At 48.3% G+C, this 15,775-nt stretch overlaps 1 protein-coding gene across 1 annotated transcript in view; it reads right to left on the bottom strand.

Moving 5' to 3' along the window:
- TECTA (tectorin alpha) overlaps positions 1-15,775 on the bottom strand; it is a 69,337-nt gene that overhangs the window by 26,349 nt on the left and 27,213 nt on the right. Inside the window, exons 10-11 of the mRNA XM_025893827.2 lie at positions 10,150-10,751; positions 2,116-2,677 (exon numbers count right to left, since the gene is read on the bottom strand). Coding sequence (XP_025749612.1) covers positions 2,116-2,677; positions 10,150-10,751 — 1,164 coding nt within the window. The remainder of the gene's footprint in view (positions 1-2,115; positions 2,678-10,149; positions 10,752-15,775) is intronic.

Here is a 15,775-nt window from a genome sequence, read left to right as displayed (position 1 = left end):
GGCAGGAAGCCTGCTTCTCCTTGTACCTCTGTCTGCTGCTCTGTCTACTTGTGCTCTCTCTCTCTCTCTCTCTGTTAAATAAATAAATAAAAATCTTTAAAAAAAAAAAAAGAACTTGAGGAAGGGAGAGGGAAGGGTTGCTTGTGGAGAGGCAGAAGAACAAGAAAAAATGGTCTTCATATCCTACAGAGCCTTCCTTTTCAAAACTGTTTCCCAATCCTGCACCATTTTTAGCCCTATGGGTCCAAACTTGATAGAGGTAGGGGCATTTTCTTCCTCCCGGGTAAGGAAGAGGCTTCCCAACACAATTCCTTTTCCTTCCCATGAGTGACAACAATTGAGAACTGTCATTTAAGGTGAGAGTTCCTGACATTAGCCCCCTCTACAAACAGTTCTTGCCTATGATTTCCCTGTGCACGGCAGCTAGAAGCAATGGTTTTTGGCGTCCACTATGTCCTGACCCCCATCCCAGCTGCCCCAGGGAGTAGTTCAACCTGGCTACAGGAAAAGAGAGAACTCCTTACAGAAAGTCTCAGGAGGAAGCAGGCAGTCTCTTTCCCAGTAGAGTTTCCCCATCCCACAAGGTATCTAGGTCCCCGGGTCCCAAGCCTGGTTTTCTGATTTAGGTGAAGGCAAGCCCTCTGGCTCCCCCGTGCTGACCCCAATGAATCCAGAGTAGCTCTGGGGACTTATCCAGACCCTGACATTTTTATAGGCATATTTATTTCATTGCAGTCACCAGAGGCCAATTCGTCTGGGACAGTGACTCCTGCTGGCATCATCCCCACAACCTCTCACTCAGGGACCAAGCCTGGCTGAAATGGTATTAGCATCTTTCCCTCCCTCTCTCTACTTCCTCCCGTCCTTCCCCCCCACCCCCAATCTACGGGAATCCAATTATGTGGGATGTAAACCAGCCATGGGAACATTAAACGACAACCCTGGTTCTGGGTTTTCATCGAAACCCCTGCTTTTCCAGGAAGGAAAGGAAGTTTATTCTCTGGGACCCCCACTGGATCACTTATTTAGAGTTCTGTGCGTTCAGCATCCATTTGTAACCTTTTCATACACTTAGGCCTAGAAGAAATTTGCTGTCACTAATGAGATCGAGATGGGAAAATGGACCACGGCAGACTGGCCAAAGACCACTAGTGGTTTCTCCGCCCAATCTTTTCCTATTATGATGTGCTCAATGCAGACAAATTATTCCAGTACATAACACACCAGTACAGTGTATATGAGTTGACAGCATGAGCTTTGGGGTTAGAAGGTTGAATCCTGACTTTGCCACTGAGATTGTATGACCTTAGGCAAGTTATTTAACTCCTCTGAGTCTCTGTTTCTCCCTGACTAATTGGGTTATTGAGGAGAATAAACGAGATAATGTTGATAAAGCATTTAGCACTGGGCTTGGCTCAGAGCAAACCGTTAATATAACAGCAACACCACTTGGCATGCGTACAGTGTGTTATGCTTTCAACTACCTAATTTGATCTTCCGGATGTTTCTGTAGCATAAAGGGTGTAGGCAGCAGCATTATCAAAGCATCATCGGGGGAAACTAAGAACCGGGGAGGAAAAGCAAATTGCTCCAAGGTCACACCAACACTTAAGGACAGAGCAAAGCTAGAATCCAGGGGCTCTAATTCTCTTTCTCATGCTTTTAACATTCTGCTATGTTTTGTAAACACAAAGACGGATACTTGACATATATGAATCCAACAGAAGAGCACACTTAGAGAAAGCATGTAAATTACCAGCGCCGTGATGGGCCCAGGAGGTTCTCGAACAAACTAACCTACTAACTCACTCTTCCCTCCGTTAGTCCTTTCTTAAAATTGTTGTGCCCTTGCCGAGTCTAAATGCCATATATGGTGCTCTGTGCTTTATGCACACGGTCTTATTTCATCTCCAGAGCAACACATGAAATAGGGGGTGTTATTCCTATTTTACGGATAAGGAAATGGAAGCTCTGGGAGGTTACACATCTTGTTTCAGAGGTCAAACTCAATTCCAAGGGCATATCCTTAGAGGGCTCTGCTCCGTGGACTTCGGTGGAGCTGGAATAGTGGCCCGCCCAGAGCAACCGAGGAGAGAGGGAGGGGGAAGGACTCACAGCAGGACGTGTAATTCCTCCAGCCAGTCACGGCGATCCCCTGAGTCTGGCAGGTGCTGGCGTAGTTCTGCAGCCAGCTGCAGGCGGTCTGTACCGCGCCCCCATCGATGCAAGAGTCAAACAGGCAGTTCTTGTAGAAGAAGGCGGGGTCCACTTTGCTGTGACACTTGGTGAAGCCGGCATTCTGGTTGGGGATCAGGTTGCACAGCTGCTGCACCTTGGAGAACACTTCCACCTTGGCGCATGAAGGGCAGTGATCCCCACAGCCAACCTGGCAAAAGGTGTCCCTCTTCACCCAGCTCTGCCCAAACTCACTGATGCTGGAAGCAAGCAGACCCATGGGCATCTCCAGATCATCTTCGGGGTTGCTGTTATAGCGGCCACACAGGCCGACCGTGCCATTCTGCATGCTCCGGGGGACTGTGACCGACAGGAAGCTCTTCCAGTCATACACGACCTTGAGGCCAAACTCCGTCTCCACCACCACGTGGAAGCCAAAGGAAAAGATATTTATTTTCCCTTGTCCCAGCTTCAGGGGCAGATACAAGCGTTCATTGTTGACCTACAGGAGAGAGAGGGTTGCGGGAGAGAAACACGGTTGGCCCAGAGAACACCCACCTCTCCGGACGATCCGTCTCGAGAGTGGCAGCCCCAGAGGGCGGTCGGAGCAGGTTGAACGTAATCTTGGCAAGTAGTGTCGTTGATGTCAGTCAACTATTATTATCAGGATCTGAACAGACTTAAATGACTATCCTTTGTACACTAATATACCTATTTATTTCAGTGCCTTCTGTTTACATAGCATCATTTCCCCCCAGGAGTTCAAACTGTTTTCTCCAAGGTAATGAGAGGGTAATAAGAATTCAATTAAAGTTTAGACTAAAATACCAAAATGTAGAACTCCAGTGTTTCGATTTCCAGATGTATTGTGGTTTTGTTTTAGGTAAACCCCAGTTTATTCATTCCTTTGGGATTGTTTTTTTCCACCCCCTGAAGAATGACTTGCATTTGCTGGTCCTTCTACCTAGGATGCCATTCCTCACCCATCAACCGCCCTCTCTCGCCCCCCAGACCCTGCTCCAGTGTCGTCTCTTCTGTAAAGCAAGACTATTTGAGCCTGTGGTGAGAATTAATCACTCCCTCATATGGGCAACCAGAATGTTATTTATACTTGTGTTCCTTTTCACCTTTGGCCAAGATCAAGCACGTGTGTACCGCTGTGGAAGCACGCATCACAATCTGCCTTATATTATGGTTAGTTGTCTACATTTCTGTCTCACCTACAAGATCATGAGCAACTCGAGGGCAGGAACCACACTTTATTGATCTTTATCTCCGTCTTTCCCTCGCTCCCCACTGGGTGCCCAGCACAATGCCTCATGCTGAGAGAGCCCTTGACACATGTTTCCCCTCATGTATTTTTCATTCGTAAAACAAGGAAATCCCTTAACATACAACCCTGGAAGTGCATTGCCCTTGCACTGCCCTGTTTTGATTCAGATGAGCCAAATCCTATAGCCCTGGGCTGGGTGGGTACATGACAGGAAATAAGACTACGTGAGGGCCAGGAGAGCAGGTCTCCCTCTCCAGAGAGGCAGGTGGCTGCCAACACTGCTCCCTGACCAGAAATGCCTTCCCTTCTGACCTTAATCTCTCTCGTATCCGACAGCCCCCGTCCCCACGGCTACTGCTGTGGTTCAGACCCTCACCACCTTCACCTTGACTACTGCATATTCTCCTGACTGGTCTTCTTGCTCTGGTATTACCCCTCTCCTCCCTTCACTCTCCACTGCCACTCCAGCATCTTTTAACGCAATTGAAAGCCATTAACCCGATATCCTCTTCATGGCTTGAGTCTCATACACACGGCAGATCACAAAGGGCTCTCCAGGAGCTACTCCCACATCTCTCAGACCCAACTCACTTACTTCCCCTAGTCCAGCAATACTCAACGCTTTGCAGTTCCCCAAATGGACCAAGTTGTGCCATTTTCTTTCCTGAAAGTGTGATGGTACTTTCTGGATCCTGCCCGGGGCCCTCATCCTCAGCCACCGTGACTGTGGCTAATGATAACTCACAGCTGGTCTTGGCCGATTGGAAGCCCAGAAGGTTATGACCCCACTCCATTGCCCCCTCCACCCCAAGGGTGGCTCTTGGCCAATGACAAACCCACACAGGGGACCAGGGGAACAACTCTGTATGCAGGTCACGTGCCAGAGCTCCTGGTGGCCCAGGCTGAAGCTGGTCTCCAGCTCAGACCTTGTCCTTGCTGAGCTCTCTTCCCCTGGAGCATCCCCCACTTTCCTAAGAATCCCAGACTCTGCCTCTAGGGAAGCTGACCTAACCCAGCAACGATGCCCTTCCCCTTGCCCTCCCTCTCTATGGGGCAATGTTCGCCCTTCACATTGCAAGTCAACTATCTCCTCTTCTGTGAATATTTGTCTAGGCAGAATTTATTTATTCATTTGGCACCATGGTGTGCCAGGCACTGTGCTAAATGCTGGAATAAAGCACAGGGCCCTTCCCCTAGTCACTCACAGGTATGTGGCAGAAAGAAGTACATAAATCAATACTAAAAGCATCATCTGATAAAAGCAATGATAAAGATAAATAGATGCACAGCACCAGACTCAGCCTGGGGACAGAATCAGGCATGCCTGCAAAAGATGATACACACACACACCTGGTCCTAAAGGTTGAGTAGTGTTGGCCAGTCGAGGAGGAATGAGGTGAAGAATAGGGAATCCCAAGAAAAGGGCACAGCCTAAGCATAGGTTAACTGGAGAGAAAAAGCCTGATAAATGGGAAGAACCACAACAAATTAGTGCTGCTAGAGCATGAAATATGGCCTTGGGAATGGTGGGACAGAAAGAGGGGGCGGTGGGGAGGGCCCGGATCGTGGAAGGCCTTGTACGCAATATCACACGTGACAGAGGCCATGAGATCACACCTGACAAAGACCCCCTCATTTTGCAGAAGAGTAGTCACTGGTGCCTTCATAAGAGAACTGGAGTAGAGTGAGGAGACCAGAAGTCAGATGGCACAGTTCAACAGCAAATCGGAGCTATGGAAGCAGATCTTCCAGGAAGATCTCTCTCTCCAAGCAACTAGAAAGGAAGGGGAGGAGAGAGACTGAGTCGAAGCTGGTGGTGAATGGGCCTCAAGGTTTGCTTTCGAATGAACATGTTTATGGGTTGAAGAGAAGGACCTAACACAGGAGGGAGAGAAGATGACAGACAGGCAAGATCCCCGAGAAGCAAAACAGAGATGGACGGGTGGGAGTGGCCGTGTGGGGGGGGGGGGATGCCTCATTCTCTGCACCTGGAAGGGAGGTGAAGAGGATGGTGTGACAGGTCATTTCAGGAGCACAGGAGGATGGAGCAGGAGGGAGATTGTGCCCGGGGAGCACAACTTTCCCTACCAAGAGACCCAGAGGTGGCGATGTGGGCCCTGTGCAGACACAGATCACAGATGCAGAAGGTCATGGAGGGAGGGGGAGACCCACACCAGTAAACTAAAAGCTGTGCCTCTGAAGGCTCACAAGTACCAGCCTGCTTTTCCTCCTGCGTTTCCTTGCACTCTGTGTTCTTGGCTACCAGGTGCCAAGCGGGAGGCCTTACCTTGGGGGGAGGCGATAGGATCAGATTCAAGCCAAAGGGCTTGCAAATTCTGTCACTGTCTAGGAGCACCCTGAGAAAGGAACCTCCTCCAACTCAGACCGGCAGGCTTGGCTTCTCTTTGCCTCTGAAGCCCCATGAATGCCACCTCCATCCCAGCCCCGCCATACTGTCTCTCTCTGCGAGTGACAAACAGAAGGAAAGAGGAAGCAGAGGGAGAGGAGGCCCCGAAAGGAAGAGGTTGGTATGAAGCAGAGCCTGATGGATGGAGCAGGAAGGCGCAGAGGAGAAACAGAACAGGGCGTGGGGATGAGTGTCAGGAAATGTATTGCAAACACTTAAGCATTAGGAATAAGACCACGTACCAGATCTTTAGCAGAGACCTTTCCTTTATGCAACTGGCCCCGATCTGCTTCTATAGCTTCTCCAGCTGTCCTGAGCTCTCCTCGCCCCCCACACTTTGTTTTCTTTTCTTAGAATGCTTTTATCTCATTCTCAGCCTGCCTGACATACTCCTTTAAGGCTCAGCTCTGGGCTACCTCTTCCAGAAAGCCTTCCCTGAAGCCCCCGAGGCTGGTGGAGGCAACCTGTGTGCTCATGACCCTCCACACGGCACACTTTTGGAGCACTTCCCATTACATCCAGATAACCTGCTAACACGTCCGTCTCTGCTACTAGACTCTGAGTTCTCTTGGGACAGAGGTCCCGTCTGATTCATTCTGCTACCCCCAGAGCTTGGCACAGAATGGGCCCCAGTATAAGCCCATCAAACTAACCTGAGCCGGGGTGATGCTCAAACCCTCTCTCTTCTCTGGTGGCCACAGGATTGCCAGTAAATAGAGACACTGGCTGTGAGGATCCTGACAGCCTTCCCCTTGTCCTGGACCATGAAGCTCCTGGTTGTGCTGAAGCCCAGGGGCCACGGCAGGGGAGTGCCCGTCTCTGTGGAGCTCTGGCCATGGATGGCTGAGACGTGGACTGTTGCGGTGCCCCCAGGAGTGGCTTGCCTTCTGCTGCTCAACCCCGTGACCCTCTCTGGGATGTAGATACCATGTTTATTTCTAGCGTCCCTTGTCTTAGTGGTTTCCCTCATCCTTCAGTACTGCTTAGTGCAAGGCAAGGTCAGAGTCATAGAGGGACCCTGCGTCCCAAGGAATCACTTCCATGACACCTCCAGTTCTGGGAGCTCCAGCAGTAACCCGGGGGCCCCTGGGCCCCTGCTGTGTTTCCCCCAACACTTCACTGCACACTGTCATTGTGATGGTCATTATTCTTGTCTCCGGGAGAGATGGTGACTAATAATAACATCACGGGAAAAACAAATGCAAATCATTGAACAAGCAGATCCTGTAACGCATATTAATAATTCAAAGTCAATGCTAAAATCTATCCCTCAGGCCCCCAGAGTAAAGAACCTTCAAGCATCCTGCACTCGATCTTCATGTCAGATATTTGCAAGCTATACACTGTTTGCAGCTTGAGCACTTAGGACTTCTGGGTGACTTTAAAAGATGGACCCTGGGAGTCCCTGGGTGTCTCAGTCGGTTAAACGTCTGACTTCAGCTCAGGTCATGATCCCAGGGTCCTGAGATCGAGCCCTGCGTTGGGCTCCCTGCTGAGCAGGGAGTCAGCTTCTCCTTCTCCTTATGCTTCTCCCCCCTGCTTGAGCTTGTGCGTGCTCTCTCCCTCTGTCTCTCTCAAATAAATAAAATCTGAAAGAAAGAAAGAGAGAAAGAGAAAAAGAGAGAAAGAGAGAAAGAGAGAGAGAGAAAGAAAGAAAGAAAGAAAGAAAGAAAGAAAGAAAGAAAGAAAGAAAGAAAGAAAGAAAGAAAGAAAGAAAAAGAAAAAAAAGAAAGAAAAACAGACATGCCCTGGCTAGGATTCCCTCCTCCACCCCTTTAATCAATTCCTCCTTGATGCCCATTACTCACTCCCTGTTGTGGGTTGAACTGTGCCCCCCACCAAAAGATAGGCTGAAGTCTTAACCACCACCACCACCCCCCATACCTGTGAAGGTGACCTTATTTGGAAATAGGGTCTTTGCAGGTGCATCACGTTGAGATGAGGTCATACTGGATCAGGGTGCGTGCTACATCCAAGACTGGAGTCCATAAAGTGGGAGAGCGACTTGGCCCAGGAAACAGAAGGTGCAGAGGGCAGAAAACCACATGAAGAAGAGGCAGGGACTGCAGTGATGCTGCCACAGGCCAACGACCACCTACTACTGCCAGAAGCTAGGAGCTGATTTTGGATTCTTAGCCTCCAGAACCAGGAGAGACTAACTTTCTGTTGCTTGAAACCACCTAGTCTGTGATACGTTGTGATGGCAGATCCAGGAAATGAGTACTCTCTTCCCTCTCCATCACTTTATGGGGGAAGAAGCCAGCTGTGTGGTACCCATGGCTCTTGCCTTTAGCCATGAACACATCCCACGAGACTAGGGCAGGACACGTGCCGGGAAGGTGAGCTGACCCATCAGGGCCTTGGCCCGACAGCAGGGAGCAAGAGAGGGAGACACTCAGGGAGAGCGGGGAATCAGCCACCAGGAAAGAGAGCAGGGACAGCCCAAAAGAGAGGAAGTGTTCACGAGGCTCCAGTGGTCTCCCTGTGAAAATAACTGGGTCTGAAAACAGCATGCGAGTCTCAGAGGTCCATACACCGAAATGCCAAAGAGTGCAGAACACGAGGCAGAAAATGCAATCTCCTAATACCCTGTATGAGACAGGACCTATGAGCAAATTATATTTTTAAACGAAGAAAAAAAAACCCTAAAAGGCAGAGTGGTGGAAGGGTGTTGAATGTCAAGGAGATAAGGAGCTGCATGAAAAGGTATAAATCTAAGGGTAGAAATAGATCAGATGAGGAGAAAAAGACAAATATGATGCAAGCCACATGGACAAAATGACCCATGTGTTTGTTTTAACACATACGATGACAAAATGGTATCGAGGACTGTTACTGTGATGGGCAGCCTCTGCTATCTAGACATCTGTGGGAAGCCTTATGTGGCTACAGGCAAGCACCCGATGCCTTCCTATCTTGCCTCCATGGCACTTTCATCCCACAGATTGATGAGGACGTGGCCAGCAGCAAAGTGATAACTCCTGGGGACCGTAGGAGAGAGGGGCTACTATGTCAGCTCATTCATCCACTGGACAAATGTGTTGAGTGTCCTGACACCAGAGCCATTTCACATAAAGATGAATTAAGCAGAGTTCCTGCCCTCAAGAAACCCACGACTAGTACCGAGCGAGTCAGATACGGGCATCCCCCCCGGCCCCCGGAATGACAATACGATTCGTGCAGTCACGGGTATAGGGACCAACAGTTCTGGGAAGCACCCCGAGGAAAGCAGTCAGGGGTTTGGGTATAATATCCAAGGAAGGGAAGAAGAATGGGCCCAGCGAGTCCCCTGCCTTAGATGACAGGAAGGCACATTTTCAGATAAATGGGAAAGGGCAGGCAGTTAGAAAGCTCAGAAGCCTCTGTCAGAGAAGGAGGGTATAGGCGATTCTAAGGAAGGAAAGAGATCCGGAGAGCTGCTCAGGGAACTCCCCTGTAAGAGCTCAGCATTTTTCAGAGAATGTATTCAAGGTGAAAAGGAGTCCCAGTAGAGATAAATTATGCCACAGATCAGCGAGTATTGTGCTAAGAGGCTCATGCCCAGTATCAGCCCCTCCCAAACCTCGGAGCGAGGCTACTGGCTGGTTTGTCAGCGTACCCGGTTCCGCTCAGAGCAAGACCCGGGGGAAGGAGGGGCTGGGTCTTTTGCAGGGGGCTGATGTCCTCAGGCCTGACGGTGAGCACAGAGCTTCTCCAGCCCTATCTGCTCCTATCTTTGTCAAGGGAGTGACAAAGTTCACTCCTTCCTACTTGAGGCCCAAGTAGGAAGATTGTAGGAGGCCCCTGAGGGCTCCAGATGCATGCAAGATTCCTGAACTCGCAGATCTCATGGGGGGCCAACTGGGAGCCAGGAAGTGGTGGGAAGGAGGCCAGAGCAGGGAACTATCATCCTGGGCTCCACAGAGGCAAGGAGGTGGATTGGGTGGTAGTACCACTGACAGGCATCTAAGCCGTGCTAGGCACATGTTCTCTTTCGCAGATGGAGTGACTGCCCAAGGACACACAGCGGCAGCCCAGCTGGGATTCGAACCTCGGTCTGTGCTCTCTCCAATACATGAGGAAGGGTACCATTTCTGCTCCTAATTCGGTGCCTTGGGCAGAATATTTTTCTCTCTGAGGCTCAGTGTCCTTATCTGTAAGATAAGGAGAATCTCTAGGGTCCCTCTCTGCTCTAACATCCTAGGCTTCTCCTCAGATTCTAGGCCAGCCTGGTTCAGCTGCAGCCTGGCCTGCTGACCCAGGACCCCCATGCTCCCCACAACCCCTTTCCTGCCATCTGGCCTTGACTACTCACCAGGACTGTGTGCTTGTAGGCCCTGTGGATCACAATGCTGTAGCCAAACACGGTCACATCCACCTGCTTGACCCACAAGGCCAGCGACGGGTCCCGGTCCTCGTTCTTGGCCGTGACAACAAACTTGGGCAAAGTGTCTGAGCTTGGCCTGCTTCCTGTGGTGCACAGGATGAGGGGGCAGCTGGTCTGGAAGTCAAAGGGGTAGCCATCAAAGGTGAGGTAGTGGCCATAGCCCGAGACGATGCAGGAGGCGTCAGTTCGGGGCCGACAGTAGTACAGGCCTCCCTCCTCCATGCAGTACTCGTCCCCCTTGCACGGGATGCTCTCGCAGTGGACATTGTTGTCTGTGCCGTTGCAGTAGCAGAAGATCTGGCAGTCCATGTCCACCCAGAAGGTCTCATTGGTGGCAAGCTGGTGGCCCTCAAAGTTGCAGCCGCACTCGCTGCGGATGACACACAGGTTGCCTTGCAGGGCATAGTCCTCGTCACAATGACAGCCCTCAGAGCAGCTGTCCACACAGATGGGGCCCAGGGCCAGCGTCTCACAGGTCTCCACGCACGTCATGCACTCCTCAAAATGGCTGTTCTCCGGGCATTCCAGAGCTGAGGGTAGCCAAGGAGAAGACAGGCTTGAGCAAGGGACAGGGGCAGAGAGAGTGTGTGTGCACTCGCTAGATGCATGTGGTGTGCACGTGAACGCCGTGTGCTCAGCACTGCTGTCATCCTCATTTGGGGTGATCGGAGGCTCAGGGAACCCCTCATGTGCTCCTGGGGCATGTGGCTTTCTGTGTAGAAGATCCCAAGACTATAAGCCTCCGTGAGCACCCGCTACATGCCAGGCATCCTTGTAGACAGTTTGGCGTAACTTTACTCAACAGCCTGGGAGGTAAGCAAAGTCTTCTCATCTCTGTCTTACAGATGAGGAACTCAAGTTCAGTGACTTAACCTAATTCAGCCCATAACTACCAGAGAGATCCAGTCTGGATCTCCCAATGCTAACTGCCCCGACTCAAGGATTCTGGAGAGAGAGTGTCCCAGAAAGAACCAGTGCTTTGGGTCCATAGAGACCTGTGCATACCATCCCTGAGCTCGGTTTCTTCTTTTATTAAATAAAGATGATACTTACCTAACACAGTCGTAATGAGGATGAATGACCTAATATATTAACTCTACAGTAGAGTCTCAATAAGTAGAAAACCTTTCCCCTACTCACACTTCTTCTAGTAGGATATACTTTATGAAGGCATCTTTACTCTACAAATTGCCTTTCTCTTTGTCTTTCATTTTTTGGCTCCTGGTACCTCGGGCCTTTTCTACCTCCTCACCGCCTTCTGGCCCTGGTCCCTCCCACCTGCTTTGCTCATATTCTTTCCCATGCCCAGACGGGCCTCACAAAGCCAAACCCTACACATCTGTCAAGATCACTTCATTTGTACCACTGGGTATTTACCCCAAAGATACAAATGTAGGGATCCGAAGGGGTACGTGCACCCCGATGTTTATAGCAGCAATGTCCACAATAGCCAAACTGTGGAAAGGGCCAAGATGTCCATCGACAGATGAATGGATAAAGAAGATGTGGAATATATATACAATGGAATATTATGCAGCCATAAAAAGGAATGAGATCTTGCCATTTGCAACGACGTGGATGGAACTAGAGGGTGTTATGCTGAGCGAAATAAGTCAATCAGAGAAAGACATGTATCATATGACCTCACTGATGTGAGAACTTCTTTTTTTTCCTCTTTAAATTTTTTTATTGTTATGTTAATCACCATACATTACATCATTAGTTTTGGATGTAGTGTTCCATGATTCATTGTTTGTGCATAACACCCAGTGCTCCATGCAGAACGTGCCCTCTTTAATACCCGTCACCAGGCTAGCCCGTCCCCCCTCCCCCCTCTCCTCCAGAACCCTCAGTTTGTTTCTCAGAGTCCATAGTCTCTCATGGTTCATCTCCCCCTCTGATTTACTCCTCTTCATTCTTCCCCTCCTGCTATTTTCTTCTTTTTTTTTTCTTAACATATATTGCACTATTTGTTTCAGAAGTACAGATCTGTGATTCAACAGTCTTGCACAATTCACAGCGCTCACCATAGCACATACGCTCCCCAATGTCTATCACCCAGTCACCCCATCCCTCCCACCCCCCCACCACTCCAGCAACCCTCAGTGTGTTTCCTGAAATTAAGAATTCCTCCTATCAGTGAGGTCATATGATACATGTCTTTCTCTGATTGACTTATTTCACTCAGCATAACACCCTCCAGTTCCATCCACGTCGTTGTAAATGGCAAGGTCTCATTCCTTTTTATGGCTGCATAATATTCCATTGTGTATATATACCACAGGATATGAGGAATTCTTAATCTCAGGAAACACACTGAGGGCTGCTGGAGTGGTGGGGGGTAGGAAGGATGGGGTGGCTGGGTGATAGACATTGGGGAGGGTATGTGCTATGGTGAGCGCTGTGAATTGTGTAAGACCGTTGAATCACAGATCTGTACCTCTGAAACAAATAATACATTATATGTTAAAAAAAAAAAGAAAAGAAGAAGATAGCAGGAGGGGAAGAATGAAGGGGGGGAAATCGGAGGGGGAGACGAACCATGAGAGGTGATGGACTCTGAGAAACAAACTGAGGGTTCTAGAGCGGAAGGGGGTGGGGGGACGGGTGAGCTTGGTGATGGGTATTAAGGAGGGCACATACTGCATGGAGCACTGGGTGTTATACGCAAACAATGAATCATGGAACACTACATCAAAAACTCATGATGTAATGTATGGTGATTAACGTAACATAATAATAATAAAAAAAAAGATTCACTTCATATTGCACTTCTGCCCAGAAGCCTTCCTTGATAGATCAAGTCTCTGAGTCACAAAGGGTAGCACATAATATGGTAACAGCATGTGTTGCTCACCATGGAGTTCCAGGTCACCTTCCCATTTCTCTTTATTATATCAGCCTGCCAAAATTTGACCTGGGCAGGGCATGGATGAATCCAGGAGCCAGAAGAAATCTACCTAGAGGTCTGGGTGGTCTAGAGATCCACAAATGTCCCCACTATCCCCCGGGGACAAGAGGTGCCAATTCTTTAAAACTTTCTTTAGCTTTTGTGCATACTCTCACTCCTTAAGAGTGTTTTACAACCCAAGGACAGAGAGGACACTACAGAGAAATAAATTGCACGGTAATAATAGCCCTGCCCACAAGTACCAACTCACCAGTTCTATACTATGTACTGAGAGCCAATCTTTTTTCCTCTGGGCTAAAGGACTATCTCCACTCCCATTGACTACAATACCATATGGCTTTGGAGTTGAAGGCTAGTTCAGTCCTGATTAAATATGTCCGTATAGAGGGATTTTCACATTTGTCTCTAAATTATGAATGTTATAACACTGACTGCAGGTTTATGGTGATAGCAAATAACATCACTTATTTAAATGGCTCTCACTTGATGACTTATTGTGTTGTCTGAATTTGTCTGAAAGTCTGGAACATACAGACGTGAAGTAATAAAACTTCCTCTGGCCTCTGAAATGCCTCTGTGAAATTATTTAATTGGGCAGCCCAGCTCTGCCAACATAAGGGCTGGTTCAAAATCTCAGAACACAGAAGCAGTGATTGTCTCTGTCTCTCGCCAGGCCCAGAGAAGATTGTGTTCCTGATTTGCAGCTGGTCTTCAGCCCATTCCCCAGCCTGCAAGACCCTGACCAGATTAACCCCTTAGTACCTGAGTCTTTCTTGATCAAACATGCACACTCTGGTCCTTCTTGCCAGACCCTTGGCTGCTTTTGTCCACATGTCTCTCTCTTTCTAAAAAAGGCACTGAAAAGAACTTCCCCCAGCTCTGCAGAGGAGGGGTGGTGAGAAGCTATTCTCAGCAACCATCACACCCAGGAAAAGAGGGAATCATCCCCATTCCACTGTGCTTTGCACCGCCAATGCCACCAAAGTATGCTCCGTACAAGACAAAACCAATCCAGAAACACTGCCTGTTGGGTGGAAGTCATAGTCTGAAAGGACAGCAGACATGGTGACATGGCGGGGCAACAAAATAGATTTGGTAGGGGTCGGGCTCAGTAACCCTGTAACTGTGAATGAACTGCAACCAGAAAACTGAGAGCTGGAGAGGGACAGAGATCATAGTAGATAAGGGGCAGAGAGGACCAGAGAGGATGTGGAGGCAGATTAAAAAGAAGGTTGGGGGAACATATTACAAGGTCCCACTAGTGGTGGTCAGGAGAGACCTTGAAGCTTTTCTCCTTGTAGGTGACATATGAATGCTCCCAGAATTCCAGCTTCAGGATTCACAGTGTCTGCTATTCATCCTTCCCCAGTGTGGTTAAGGGTCACCAAGAATATCACTGCCTTTTCTGAGATGAGAGCCATCAAACCATCCACATGCTCCTTGGGCTCCCAAAGCTCAGAAACCAGAGATGTAAAAAGCCTGTATGTATGTGTGCAATGTGTGTGTGTGTGTATGTGTGTGTGTGTGCTAGTTCTTAGCTCTAAAATTTTCTGTTGAAAGGGCTTAGTGGCAAAGCAAGAATACCCCCATAGCAATGGATAAGCCTCACCCAGATCTTGGTTTCTAGGAACAGTCCCCACCAAGGGAAATTAGGGCTTTTTGGAGAAATGGCTGATTCTAGTCTGGGGCAGGGAAGATTACAGGATGAATGTGGAGCACCTTGGTATACCAGAAAGTAAGAAAGTGACCAAGGCATGCCCAAAGGACATAAGAGGCAGCTCGAAGGGCTCCCACAGGCCAAATCTGGAATAATTTTAACACCATAATCATGAACAAATATAATATGAAATAAAAATAATTGAAAAACTATGAATGTGTGTGTCCATATTGATAAGATAGATGATTGATACTTAGATTGCTATGTGTCCATCCATAGCCGAATGGATAAAGAAGATGTGGTATATATACATACAATAGAATATTACTCAGCCATCAAGAAAGAATGAAATCTTGCCATTTGCAATGATGGAGATGGAGCTAGAGTGTATTATGTTAAGAAAAATAAGTCAGTCAGAGAAAGACAAACACCATATGATTTCACTCCTATGTAGAATTTAAGAAAAAAAAAACAGATGAACAAACAAAGAAAAGAAGAAACGAAGAAAAAAACATACCCCTGAATACAGAGAACAAATAGGTGGTTGTCAGAAGGGGATTGGAGGAGGGGTGAAATAGACAAAGGGAATTAGAAATATACTTACGGTGGTGAGCACTGAGAAATATATAAAATTGTTGAATCATATTGTACACCTGAAACTCATATAACACCACATGTTAATTATACTTCAATAAAAAGATGATTAAGATGGATGGGTGGATGGGTAAATGGCTGGATGGATGGATGGATAAATGGATGAATGGATGAGAGGCAGACACACAAACAAGAAAGCAAGCCTCTTGCTTACAGTAGAATGACATCTATACTTTGGTAAATAAGTGAACAGAGTGCTGGAGCTGGAAACCATTAGCTTGTAATCATCATGCTAAAAAGACTGATAGAAGCAAAGATCATCAATGGGCACTAAATAGAGGAGGGGGATTTTGATATTAGCTTACAGGTAGCATTTTGCCCCATTTGCTTTA

The sequence above is a fragment of the Callorhinus ursinus genome, unplaced genomic scaffold (assembly GCF_003265705.2).
Source record: "Callorhinus ursinus isolate GAN/ISIS: 27379988/994484 unplaced genomic scaffold, GSC_fseal_2.0 scaffold19, whole genome shotgun sequence".
NCBI lineage: Eukaryota > Metazoa > Chordata > Mammalia > Carnivora > Otariidae > Callorhinus > Callorhinus ursinus.
The sequence above is the reverse complement of the archived record's forward strand: the minus strand, read 5'-3'. Positions and strand labels throughout refer to the sequence as shown.